This window comes from Rutilus rutilus (assembly GCF_951802725.1).
Source record: "Rutilus rutilus genome assembly, chromosome: 8".
In the NCBI taxonomy this organism is placed as follows: domain Eukaryota; kingdom Metazoa; phylum Chordata; class Actinopteri; order Cypriniformes; family Leuciscidae; genus Rutilus; species Rutilus rutilus.
The window spans coordinates 1,254,329-1,267,500 of NC_140222.1; the positions used below are offsets into that span (position 1 = coordinate 1,254,329).

A 13,172-nucleotide genomic window follows, 5' to 3' on the forward strand; every position below is an offset into this window, starting at 1 on the left:
TTGTAAAGTGTTACCGGTAAAAGATGTTAAATTACCCCCAAACACTCGACACCCCACAGGACATGCGCTTCAAATTTTACGGTCTTTCTTTTCTCTGCCATTTTTTTTCTTTTGTCTATCCTTATATTATTGTTTGTCTTTGTTTCATTTTTATTTGTCGATATGTGTATTTTGTAAAATTTCTGTATGTATTCCTGCAATAAAAAAAGGAAGAAAAACACAGTTATTAAAATTCTCCCATTTTATTTCAGTTCTTATGCAGACTGTGACTAGATTTCTCTCTCAGAAAATACACAATACAAAATACTTTTTTCAAGGCAGTTTAGATCCATACAAGCGGCTTCAGACGATTGGTCAGTTTTAGGCCACTCCCCCCCACACCTGATGACATCATCTCCTGCGAGACGAACGATTTGTCCGCTCTCGTTCGCGTTCCCTCTGTCGGTGTCTGTAGGAGTGTGTGTGTTCGGGAGAAACGGACAGCGATGGAGAGGACTCGCTACGACTGCGCCTGGAAGACAGACAGGAGGAACTATTCTGTTTAATATTCAACAATATTATTGATCTGAGAACTGAACTGAGCTGGACGATGACATCACGGTTTTCTTCAGAGCGGATATATATATATATATTAATGAACTAAATTTAAAACTTTTTTACAACAGAAATGAACCATCACTGAACCCACTTAAGCTGGACTGTGACGCTATTTTCTTCTGGAAACAAACTTTGTTGCATTATTTTCCTCTTATCTCTGTAAAGCTGCTTTGAAACACTCTGTACTGTAAACAGCGCTATATAAATAAATGTGACTTGTCTATTCCGTCAGGTTATATATACTCAGGTGTGAATGCTATAGATGAGGGTTACCTGCGTCTGGGAGGAGACGGGATCCAGCGAGTGTTTCGTCGTTCATCACTGCGACTCAGACGCTTCCTACTGAGAGAGAAACGCGAAACACTAGCTATCTAATATCACTAATATCTAAAATCACTAATATCTAATATGACTAATATCACTAACATCACTCTTGTAAAGTCGTGTAGCTCACCGTTCTCGGCTTGTGATCTTTCGACAGGCGTTTCTGAGGGCGAGATGCGACAGCGGAGATTCGTGGTTCTTCTGGTTTTCTGCAGGAGTCGCTGAGAGAACGAGAGAATGAACGTACAGCAGAAACATATTTATATTTATATATAAACTCTGTATATATACAGTTAAACCAAAAAATATTCAGACACCAGAGATCATTTTTGATATGTTTCACTAGTGTGATCAGGACACTATAGTTCATTTCTGTAAGTGAGGAGAGCAAAATAAAGTAAACTGTGACATATTACACCTAGATATTCTTCATACAGAGACTACCAGTGACATAACCTAACCCTAACCCTACCAGTGACATTTCTAACAATTTGGGACTAAAAATTACTCCGACACTTTGAGCTGATCATGTTTTTCTGAAGTGTTTTTTCTTTAATTGCTAATGCTCTTTTTACACACAGACTGAACACAATGAAGCATTGCTTGGTGATTGGTTGAGCTAAACTGGTATTATCTAATTGTGTAGTTAAATTTAACAGCTGACAGATATTCAACATAATTCATGTGTGAGACAGTCTAACAGAAGGACGGACAAAACCAGTCAAATATCAGCTGAGTTCTGCTCATATTTTATTACCATTTTCTAAACTATAGCGAATAAACTGTGATAATGTGAGAAATGTTGAGGGTGTCTGAATGAATGTTGTTTGACTGTATATACTATGTGTGAACGCACCAGGTTTAGACGCAGGAGAGAAACCTGCCGCCGGCTCGCGTGTCGGGGTGTGTGTCGAGAACGATTTTCCTCCAGGTTTGCTCGCCAACTTTAACCGTGTTTTTTCCACCTGCTGCTGAAGAGCCGTCAGCGAATCACAGCGAAGTGTGTACAGCCGCAGAATACAACAGCTGATCTCAATCAGGTCCTCTTCTGACACCCCGAACAACAAGAACCAGGGCGGCTGCTCAGGCAGAGGGATCTGACCATGTTTAAAAAACATTCAGAACTTAAAGGAGTAGTTCACTTCAGAATAAAAATCTCCTGAGAATTTACTCTCCCCCTCGCCATCCAAGATGTTCATGTGTTTCTTTCTTCAGTGGAAAAGAAATGAAGGTTTTTGAGGAAAACACTCCAGGATGTTTCTCCATATAGTGACTTCAATGGGGTCCAACGGGTCGAAGGTCCAGATGTGAGTTTCAGTGCAGCTTCAAAGTCTCGAAATCGTTCAAAGACTTCAAAATCGTCCGACATCGTTGTTTTACCTTTTATTTATTTTGTAAATGGCGCTTGACTTAGTCTTTGCACGGCTTTGTAAACACTGGGTCGGTTCTTCCGCCTACGTCACGCTTGACCTTTCAACCTGATTACGTAATGTGTGTCGCATCTCAGCTAGTGTAAGACGAGCATTTGTGGTTAAAAAGTATATAAATGTTTATTTTGTTATAAAATGTCGGCTGGTTTGTCTAGATAAGACTCTTATTCCTCGGCTGGATCGTGTCGAGACTTTGAAGCTGCACTGAAACTCACATCTGGACCTTCAACCCGTTGGACCCCATTGAAGTCACTATATGGAGAAACATCCTGGAACGTTTTCCTCAAAAACCTTCATTTCTTTTCCACTGAAGAAAGAAACACATGAACATCTTAGATGACGAAGCGGAGAGTAAATTATCAGGAGATTTTAATCCTGAAGTGAACGACTCCTTTAATGGAAACGTTAGCAAAATGTTCTTAGAACTTATTTTTGTTACATGCTATGTGTGTGAAGGGCAGGTTTAATAGTTAAAAAACCTAAAATGATCTAAATAATACAACGTCAGCAGAAACATGTGATTCACCTGTAAAACTCTTGCAGAAAGAAAGATACACGCACATGCAACCGTTTCAGCGCTAAACCTCAAAAACACATCAGTCCTCAAGCTGTCGTTCATGTAGTTCCTGGAGAAACACAGACGGACCGTTACAACACAAGTGAGTGTTTTCATCACAATGTTTAGTTCAGGATCTCACCAGGCTATCTGAAGCAGTCTGGTGTTCTTCTCACACTCCAGGACCTGGAGATACACCATGATCACCTGCATAGGTAACACAGCATGAGGCCAGAACGCAAACGCTGCGAAATGCGTCACAATTTTAGAAATTACACCTTTTACATGTTCATATCAGCGCAATAATGGACGTTACATGCTATGCTATGTTGCTCATGTATTGCTCAACTGTGCGAAAGATGGAGTTGAACGTAAAACACGAAGTATAACTTTGTCTTTAACAAGTGTTATTGTGTTACTCATCTGCGTAGTCAATCAACGATACTTTGAAAGAGAATATGTTACAGTAACGCAATAATGAACGTTAAACGCCCAGGTATACTTTGTGTCTTATGTTCCACTCCATCTTTCACGCGGTTGAGCAATAAGCGAAAAAAAATGCAGATTTGCGCGGACGTTACGAAAATGACATCATATGCACTGTCTGTGAGATGCTTTGGGCTGAACTTGCGTGAAAAGTATGTTTCTGGCCTGAAATGCGGCAAATGAGCGTGTAAAGACCTTGTGTGGGTGTTTGACGTGGACGCAGAAGCCGAGCTCCTTCAGCACGCGCCGCTCCGCTTTGATCACTTGACTCTTGCGGCTGACGTAGCCGTCGTCCAACAGCAGGGGGCAGAAAGGCCTGACGGAGACAGCGAAGCGTCAGAACACACTCCAGACTCACGCTGTAACGCTGTAACGCTCATTACCTGTTTCCCGCGGCATGCTTGAGGCAGTGGAAGACGTTCAGGACGTCCCTTGCGCGCCGCGGCTCCTCCTCGATCTTAGACGCGAGCTGAAGACACGCCATGGCGACCGTCTGCGGCATCATCACGAGAGGGTTAAAGGTTAAAGGTCATGCATGAGAGTGGCGGACAGCTAGTTTAGAGATGGCTCACCTCCGCACAGTGTCTCACGAATGATTTACAGTAGAAGAACCGATGGAACAGGATCTGGGCCGTTGCCATGGCGACCTGACAAAACATCGTAAACAACTGTGTTTTCATGCTAATGAGGGATGTATAATATTAAACTAGCACTGAAATCAGCGACTGACTGATATATTAGCCAGGCTTATTTAGAACTCATACAGGTCTGTTGCATGAACCTCTAACGCCTGTTTCACACATACTCCGTTTGCAGTGCGTATGCGGTGCGTATTTTTTTCCGTACCCATGTTAACAGGTTAGAGCTTTCACACTGCACGCGGATGCGGTCCGTCAATCCGTTCCAGTTGCGGTGCGTATACAGCAGTGCAGCGATCGTTTCCACACCGAGTCTATTTCTGCTGTGCTGCACGCGCTTAATTAAAGTGACAGCGCATGTTTCGTGGTCAAAATGAACACAGATGGACCTGAAAATGTAGTAATTTCACCGTAAATGCGTTTAATTAAATAAAATGTAATCTCACCATAAATGTATTTAATTAAATACTAGCCAAATTTTTTTTTCACAGTCATCTTTTTACTTTAAGACCGGGGTAAAGCAAGGAAAACTACAATTTACCTCAACAAGGCAACATAATGAACAACACTCGTCTCATTCGTGGAGGTGGAAAAACAAGTTCTTTGTGACATGCAAGATTTATTGTATTAAAATTTAAATGCAAAAGAAAAGGCATGAGAGTCGACTGTTTTTGTCAATTTTAAGTTTTAATTTAAAATGTTTGCGATTTTAATATAAGTACATGGTTAAATAATTGACCACTTGCTTGAGCAACTTAATACAAGTAGAAGTAATGCATGGAAAAATAGGCCTACGTTGTTTAAATTGTGTTTAAACGTGCATACGTCCATTAAAGAGTGTAGGCTATATGTGTAGGCCTACAAAGAGAATCGCAATGCTGACAAAACTTTTTTAAATAAAAGTTGCTGCATAACTTCTGGATTTGAAATAAAAATAGTGAGTATGTGTTTGTGGTCCAGCCGTGGATCAGTTACGCACTGCAAACGCAGCACATGTGAAAGCACTATAGCGCGTGCTGCTCCTGCACCGCATACACACTGCACACGGAGTATGTGTGAAACGGGCGTAAGACTAGTCTTAGAAGTTAGACATCACATTTTTTTCTGTCTATAGCTTTTTTAAGTCAGTTACGTAAAAACGTAGATTAGTCTAATTTGATACCAAAACTAAGACTGACTGCCCCTAACTAACTGCTAGTGGGTCATACTAGAACTTAAGACACCAGCTGTGTCCGAAACCGCTCACTCGTTCACTAATTAGTACCCTATATAGTGTATGACATTTGAGTGCACAATATAGTGTATAGGGAGCGGTTTCAGATTAACATAATGGCTATGTTTATGCAACCAGCCCCAGTTAAGTTACTTTTCATATTCAATTCAAGGACTAAGTTGTAAGACTAGTCTAAGCCGTTTCAGCAACCAGCTACTGAAATGTTCCTTATATGCTTAGTGAAACAACAACATCTGGTCTTAGACTGGCCAGGGTGGGGGTTAGACCAGCTAACAAGAACCCATAGATATAAACACTAGATGTCGCCTTGTATACGGCAGTTCATTGGAACGAATGCGTCAATAGAGCCGCCATCTTGGAACAGGGGAGCCCCTCCTCTTTAATGCATCAGCGTCAATGTAGGCAAAGGTCTAACGGAAATAAAATCACCATAAATCGTCATGAATGCGATTTTCTAGTTTTTATGGTTCGTTCCAACGGTCAGTCATGTATTTATCATTGAGTCCAGAGGAAATTTAAGGTTTTGATATTAAGATAATTACTTCTTTTTCAAAATATAATGCATAGTGCTAGTAGGCCTACGTTTATTAGTCACATTCTTCCACTTGAGTAAACTTAGAATAAACTATTGCTATATAATACATATATAAATGAGCAAAACTTGGCCACTAAATATTTAATATTCAATTATTTTAATGATCACAATTAAATTTTTAATTTTATTAAATTGAACAAGCGCAACATTCAGCATTCAATCAAATATTCTAAAAGATGTTTTATTAAGAATAATGTTATTTCAACATAATATCTCGTTATTTCGACATAATATGTGTGCGTGCAACAAGCAAGAAGTGCATTTGTAAATCCGGTGACGCGTGCATTGATTTTTATTAATAAACTTCTGACAGTGTCGACTCGGCTGCAGAGATGAAGTTGACGATCGCCATCTCCGTAGTGAACGCGCCTAGAGAGAGAAATGCACATAATGGATTACATAATCAGAGAGTAGCCTAGCTTTTTTCTTTCGTTTTAAATGATTTCGTTTAAAGACTATTTAAGCTTTGTGTATTTGATGTATTTCTCTTGTCTGTGTGAGGCATAGGCTGAGTTTCGTTAAGTTAGGATGAGATGCGCTCCAGTTAACGTGCAATAAGTAAGTGACCGCGCGGACGCCTCCATGATTATATCAACAAGCAATTTGTTGATGAATAAAATTTATTAAAATTAAGATACAATTTATACAAAACGAAATTCACTTTAAAGAAAGGATTTAAACAGTTGACATTTTCACAAATTTCAGTGTCCTTCCACACCTCCATCCCCAGTTTGCAAGGAAAGAAACAAGCCCTTGAGCCCACTGTCCTTGTGCAAAACCTACATAAGATTTGCGGAATTCTATGTATAATAATCATGGATGTACTGTTTGAAGATTGACAGGGAGAGGACCAGCATACTATTAGGACTGTACTTACAGTTTTTTTTTTTTTTTTTTTTTTCATTAAAAGGTTTGAGTACAATCGGTAAAAAATCAAAAGTTAGGAACAACACAGCACATCACAGCCAAAAGTGGGTATTGAGGATCAACTCCTGCATATTGTACATTTTAAACACAAGAGTTATTTCAAATAATATCTAAAGAATATTCACAGTTCATTAGCTGTGCGAGAATCACAGTTCATTTTCTTCCTCCAAGCAGAGAAATGTACACTGAACTTATAAAAAAACAACTTGACTACTACCATCCACAGAGTAAATCTAATCCCATGCTGTCTGGTTTAGATTTCGTTCGTGTGAACATCCATACGCAGCACAAAAGTCCGGTATCATCCATAAAATTGAAGTATAGGCGGAGATAGCAGCGTTACCTAGCTACTTCCTATGGCAAGACCCCTGTTCAAAGATGGCGGCGGTTTTGACGCATGTTTAGACCCACAAGGCGACATCTAGTGTTTATATCTATGACAAGAACCTAAAACCCCTCTAAACCCGAACTAGACCGGTTTGGCCAATCTGAGAGCCAGCTGACCAGTTCAATCAGGTTTAAAAGCTTCTTTTCTTTTTTTTTTTTCAGAAGGGAATCGTGTTGACAGGTAGTTGCTAGGCAACATAAAACCGCGCGAACCTGAGGCAAACGGAGCAGAATTCCCGCGTTCTGGATCATCTCACACATCCGGTTACGTAGCTGCTCCTCCGTGCGCGCGGACAGCCCGTGAGCGCGCGAGGGGCTGCAGTGCACGCGCTCAGGGGGCAACAGGCAATTCTCCAGCGTGAGCGCGACACCCGAGTAGATTTTTCCCGCGATTACGATCCCGTCACCGGGCAGAATCAGTCCTGCGGCCGCCGCCATTTTGATTTTCACGCGGATGTACATACCGTTCAACACGCTCACAGCGCCATCTGCAGGACTGAGGGAGCCAACGCAAATATAAAAACATGAAAAATTAATTATACTCTGATATACAGTCAAACCAAAAATGATTCAGACACCAGATATAATTTTTTATATTTTCTTTAGGGTGCAGGACACTATTGTGTAGCAAAATAAAGTAAACTGTGACATATTTTACCCAAATCTTCTTCATAAAGTGGACTAACAGTAAAGTTATAAAAATTGTTATACCTTTTTACACCACAGACTGAACAAAATGAAGCATTGCTTGGTTGAGCTAAACTGGTATTATCTAATTGTGTAGTTAAATTTAACAGCTGACAGATATTCAACATAATTCATGTGTGAGACAGTCTAACAGAAGGACGGACAAAACCAGTCAAACATCAACTGAGTTCTGCTCATATTTTATTACCATTTTCTAAACTAAAGCGAATAAACTGTGATAATGTGAGAAATGTTGAAGGTGTCTGAATAAATTTAGGTTTGACCGTATAATAAATATGATTATCATAAATCCAACTAAAAAGGGAGCGTTGTATAGTTAATATAGTTATTACTACTACTACTACTACTACTACTACAATAAAACGGATAACTTGGTGTTTGCAACCAAATAAACAGATCAACATTTTGACAGTTTTAAAGAGTATTTTATTGCGGTTTTACAGTAGGAACAATAATTGTTCAATAACACTGAACATTGTCCACATATGGTTCTCATTCGTTATTTATGGGACCGTTCTGGGAATCAACATTGTTGGCTGGGTGTGTGAGAGCCAGAAACATTAAGAAAATAGTTTAATACATTATAAACAAGAAACACAATATACACCAATTCCCTCAAAACATACACAAAATTAGAAGAATAAACATTAACATTAGTAAACTGTTTAGTTATTTTGGCAGATTATCATTGTAATAAAAGTGTATTTTATTGAGATGTGTGAAATAATATGAAATAATGAAACACTCATCAAATTATTTAAAAGGTTCTTCTCTTTAATACTGCAGTTCAAGCCTCAACATCTCAGTGATCTGGTAAAGAATTATCACTAAAATCAATCCAGTGATAAGAGTGATGATGTTGCTTTACACTCGCTAGGTGGCAGTAGACACACATATCAGAGATAATAATAACACACTCAGATCTGAAACACTGTAAGTGTGTGTGTGTGTGTGTGTGTGTGTGTGTGTGCAGCAGTGGAGCTTTTAGGTGTCAGGATGGGATTGCATGAGGTTTTCACAACTGTCAATCATAATCTTTTTACATTACAGTTTTTCTCAATTGTTTACACACAAATACTGGTACTTGAGACACAATGACCACAACATGTAACTCATTCACCAACCCTCTGAACCAGTTCTGCTAAACTACAAGCACAATTCCTGCTTTACACTCAAACGGCAGTTCTAAAACACACTTTTTTCAAAACACTACACACAATTCTCTGCTTTTGGCACAATTTTCATGCAGAAAATCTTTTGTTTTCACAAGGAACACACTGCCATTCAGATATGCACACTGACTCATCACATGGGCAAACACCCGTCACACAGTTTTACAATTAGTAATCAGAGCTTTAGCATAAAAGAGCAACAGGTGAGCTCTTCAATGGAGCAATGGATGCCAACATTGTTTTTTTTTTGTTTTTTTTACTGTAAGTGTATACAGTAAATTCTTCTGTTGTACTGTATGTAGACCACTGTATGTACAACTTTGTGTTGGTTGGGATGTACACTGTGTACATTGTTTTTGTGGGAAAAATAAAATTTGTTACCGTGTATTTGTATGTTCTGAGTATAAAAACAATATTTCACAATTTTACAATATTCTCAAATATTTTACAACACACTTATATATGTACTGTCTGTAGTAAGTGTAACACTGAACAAAAAAAAGGCCTAAGTCATTATGATGAATGGAGAAGAAGTGTTTTCCATTCATCATAGTGTTTTACATTGAGCACATCAGTGTTCAACTGGTTCTTATAAATGTCTATTCATATGATGGTTTGTGTGTGTCATTTGAAAACAAAATACCATTTTGAGAAGAAATAACATTGTTTTGAATGTAAAGTTTCATTTTGCAGGAGAATTGAGGGGTTTTGCCCATTGTGTGTGTGTTTTTTGATTTGTGTGTAGAGTTCTGAGAATATGAGGCATGCTTTCAGAAAATGTGTGTAAACAATCGAGAAAAACTGTAATTATTATTTTCGTTAGTCAGTGCTCAGTTCAGCTGCATAAGTACAGTTAAACTACCAGTAAAAAGTTTTGGATCGGTAAGATTTTTAATGTTTTTAAAAGAAGTCTCTTCTGCTCACCAAGACTGCATTTATTTGATAAATAATAATAATAATAATAATATTGTGAAAAATTATAAAAATGTAAAACAATAAAAAAAATAGAAAACCGTTATTTTAAATTGTCATAATATTTAAATGATTAAATAAATGCAGCCTTGGTGAGCAGAAGAGACTTCTTTTAAAACTATAACAATCGAACTTATCCAAAACTTCTGAACAGCAGTGTAGTTGAGTATGGAATCCAGTTCAGGTTTTACATTTTCCTGTAAAGTGTGTGTTAAAGTGTGTGTTATGTGTGTTAAGTGTGTGTTAAATGTATGTTATGTGTGTGTTACGAGTGTTAAGTGTGTGTTAAGTGTGCGTTAAGTGTATGTTAAGTGTGTTAAGTGTGTGTTAAGTGCGCGTTAAGTGTATGTTAAGTGTGTTAAGTGCGCGTTAAGTGTGTTAAGTGTGTTAAGTGCGCGTTAAGTGTGTTAAGTGTGTTTAGTGCGCGTTAAGTGTGTTAAGTGTGTTTAGTGCGCGTTAAGTGTGTTAAGTGTGTTTAGTGCACGTTAAGTGTGTGTTAAGTGCGCGTTAAGTGTGTTAAGTGCGTGTTAAGTGTGTTAAGTGTGTTTAGTGCGCGTTAAGTGTGTTAAGTGTGTTTAGTGCACGTTAAGTGTGTGTTAAGTGCGCGTTAAGTGTATGTTAAGTGTGTTAAGTGCGCGTTAAGTGTGTTAAGTGTGTTTAGTGCACTTTAAGTGTTTGCCGTGCAGCAGAGCCCCTCACCGCGCGCACTGCGGTACACCGGCGACACACACACGCGGCTGCCGCGGCTCAGATGCGTTAGCCGCGTGGACAGTGTGTGTGATGGCAGATACACTGAGGAGAACAAAGGCTGATCTTCATTCTTCCAACTCACCCAGTAGCCCAGAAGCCCCGCCCCCTGCCCCTGCCAATCAACCTGCACTAGGCCCCGCCCTAATGGGGTCAACCGGAGGTCAGCAAGCGGCGGGAGAACTGAAACACACACATAACTAATCAACACTCTTAATTAGCATAAACAGGAAGTGTGTCAATATCAAACAGTTGAAGTACCTTCAGGTGTGCAGGCTCGGACTGACAGCGCCCTCTGGTGGCCGGAGGAGTGCAGCGCGGTCACAGTGATCAGGTACTTGGTGAGTGGGCGGAGCTGAGTCAGGAGGGCGGAGCTCTGATGGGGGGGCGGAGTCACAGTCCGGACCGGGCCGCTGGGAATCTCTCCGTACTCCACGCGGTACTGGACCTGCTCAGGCTGGACCGGACTCTGGACTGGACTCTGAACCGGAGTATGAACCGGACTCTCGACCAGACTCTCGACTGGACTCCAGCTCACACGCAAGCCACCTGGACTCAAGTCCGACACCGTCACACTTGCTGGACCGAACCGCTCTGGAACCAGTGAAACTTGCTTTACTAACAAACATCTCAGGTGACCCAGGTGACCCATAAAATAAAATAAATATCCCAAAAATTGCATAAAAAAATAGAAAAAATATTATCAAAATATTTGACAAAAAAAAAAAAACTATAATTTTAGGGCTTTGGGTCATTTTGACCCGCGAGGGAAAGATGAAGGTTATTCAGAAAGGTGTGTGTGATGGTCCGCTCACCGGGCAGAGTCCTGAAGCTCACGCTGAGGTTTCTCCTGTAGGGGATGCTGTGGTCAGGAACGAGCCAGGCGGTGTAGGCTGTGTCGGGCCACAGGCCGGTGAGTTCGGCCCAGCTGGAGTCTCCTGGAAGAGTGAGGGTTGTGTGTGTGCGCGCTGGGCCGTCTGGTGGGTCGGGCTTGTAGTGAAGACCGAAGGTTCCCAGATCTGAGCTGAACACCGGCCGCCACTGCAGAACAACACTGGAGGAGCCAAGCACATACACCTGCAGACGCTCGGCACGGAGCAGCTCTGACACACACACACACACACACACACACACACCACTGTGAGCGGGGACACACTAAACCTGCTCCGTCACGCTATACACTCTCAGAAGAGGAGGAGCAAAAGCTGTCACTGCAGTGTTCTTTCACGAGGTACTAATATACACCCTTAATGTGCGAATAAACACTTTTGAAAGTGTACCACCCTAGTGACCAGTCCCAGTGCCTCTCTCACCTATGATGGCCTCCCTCAGGTCCACAGTGATGGTGCTGATGTAATCAAAGTCCACAAACCGCAGGTGTGTCTCGATAGGCGGCGTCACCACACGCTTCAGCATCTGGTAGTTTCCATGTCCGATTGACACGACCAGTACAGACACGCCCATTTGACGCAGCTCTGCCATTGGTCCGTCCACCGGTCCTGGCTCCGCCCCGTCCGTGAGCCAGAGGAGGACTGTGGGCAGGGCTTTGGGCTGAACAAGCATGCTCTGGACCTCTCGCAGCGCTGGCTCTGTGTTGGTGTCTCCGCCCAGTTGCTCTGTTTTCCGCAGCGCCTCCTGCAGGCCGATCTGGGTGTCGTAGGTGTCCAGGCAGAACTCCACTTTGGAATCAGTCCCCAGCAGCACGAGTGCCACCCGCACATGCCCGCGACCCAGCCGGAACGGCCGAAGAAGCTCCGACAGAAAGCGCAGCAGTCCGGAAAACTCGTGGGATTTGATGCTTCCGGAGGAGTCGAGCAGGAGCAGCACGTCTCCCTCACAGCAGTCCCACACTGAGAGACACAGACACACACCAGAACTTAAAGGGATAGTTCACACAAAAAGGAAGATTAGCCCATGATTTACTCTCCCTCAACTCATCCTAGGTGTGTATGACACTCTTCTCTCAGACGAACACTATCAGAGTTATATTACAAAACCTCCTGCTCTTCCAAGCTTTATAATGGCAGTGAATGACTGTTTCTGTTTGAAGTCCATAAAAGTGCATCTGTCCATCACATAAGTGAGTGTGTGCGTGCATGAGTACCTAATGAGATAGATAGATAGATAGATAGATAGATAGATAGATAGATAGATAGAAATTCAATAAAATAACCATTTAAAGTTTTTTTTTAATTTTCACCATTAGTTCTTCTATCCGACTACAGGCTCTTGATTGTGACTCGTGTCTGTGATCCTGCATCTGTGTGTGAGTCTGTTAGTCTGAGGCTTTAATACTGACTGAAGGAGACTAACATGAGCAGCGATTTCTGTGCCTCCCACACGTCTGAACACACACACACACAGAAAGAATATCAGTGCCATGACATCACTGATTCCAC

The 13,172-nt window shown here is 41.2% G+C and overlaps 2 protein-coding genes across 7 annotated transcripts in view; both read right to left on the reverse strand.

Moving 5' to 3' along the window:
- Window positions 1-9: 9 nt before the first annotated feature.
- Window positions 10-7,630, reverse strand: LOC311295691 (cyclin-L2-like). Of its 6 annotated transcripts, none has more exons than XR_014628368.1 (11): window positions 7,388-7,630; window positions 3,966-4,040; window positions 3,777-3,886; window positions 3,589-3,709; window positions 3,050-3,114; window positions 2,878-2,977; window positions 1,778-2,018; window positions 1,052-1,142; window positions 871-939; window positions 335-511; window positions 10-194 (listed from the first exon to the last, which is right to left on the reverse strand). XR_014628368.1 is itself a non-coding variant. In XM_084417169.1 (10 exons), the coding sequence occupies exons 1-10, from the start codon at window positions 7,610-7,612 to the stop codon at window positions 391-393; spliced, it is 1,203 nt and encodes a 400-aa protein (XP_084273295.1). In that variant the 5' UTR covers window positions 7,613-7,630; the 3' UTR covers window positions 10-390. The 6 variants fall into 6 exon arrangements, 4 of the variants coding, with proteins under 4 accessions (XP_084273295.1, XP_084273294.1, XP_084273293.1 ...); XR_014628369.1 differs by having other exon boundaries at window positions 308-511; XM_084417169.1 differs by having other exon boundaries at window positions 10-511; window positions 871-936; window positions 1,052-1,130.
- Window positions 7,631-10,693: 3,063 nt separating this feature from the next.
- The window catches only part of LOC311294803 (von Willebrand factor A domain-containing protein 1-like), a gene marked incomplete at its 3' end in the record, with an annotated part of 9,435 nt that continues 6,956 nt past the window's right edge, over window positions 10,694-13,172 (reverse strand). The window contains exons 2-5 of the mRNA XM_084415831.1: window positions 12,087-12,623; window positions 11,611-11,876; window positions 11,035-11,467; window positions 10,694-10,956 (exon numbers count right to left, since the gene is read on the reverse strand). Coding sequence (XP_084271957.1) covers window positions 10,694-10,956; window positions 11,035-11,467; window positions 11,611-11,876; window positions 12,087-12,623 — 1,499 coding nt within the window. The remainder of the gene's footprint in view (window positions 10,957-11,034; window positions 11,468-11,610; window positions 11,877-12,086; window positions 12,624-13,172) is intronic.

Coding starts and splice junctions, on each gene's coding strand:
- LOC311295691 (XM_084417166.1), bottom strand. CDS start 7,612: ATGGCGGCGGCCGCAGGACTGATTCTGCCCGGTGACGGGATCGTAATC. Junction 3,710..3,776: donor AAGCATGCCGCGGGAAACAG/GTAATGAGCGTT, acceptor TGTCTCCGTCAG/GCCTTTCTGCCCCCTGCTGT. Junction 3,115..3,588: donor ACGTCAAACACCCACACAAG/GTCTTTACACGC, acceptor TTACCTATGCAG/GTGATCATGGTGTATCTCCA.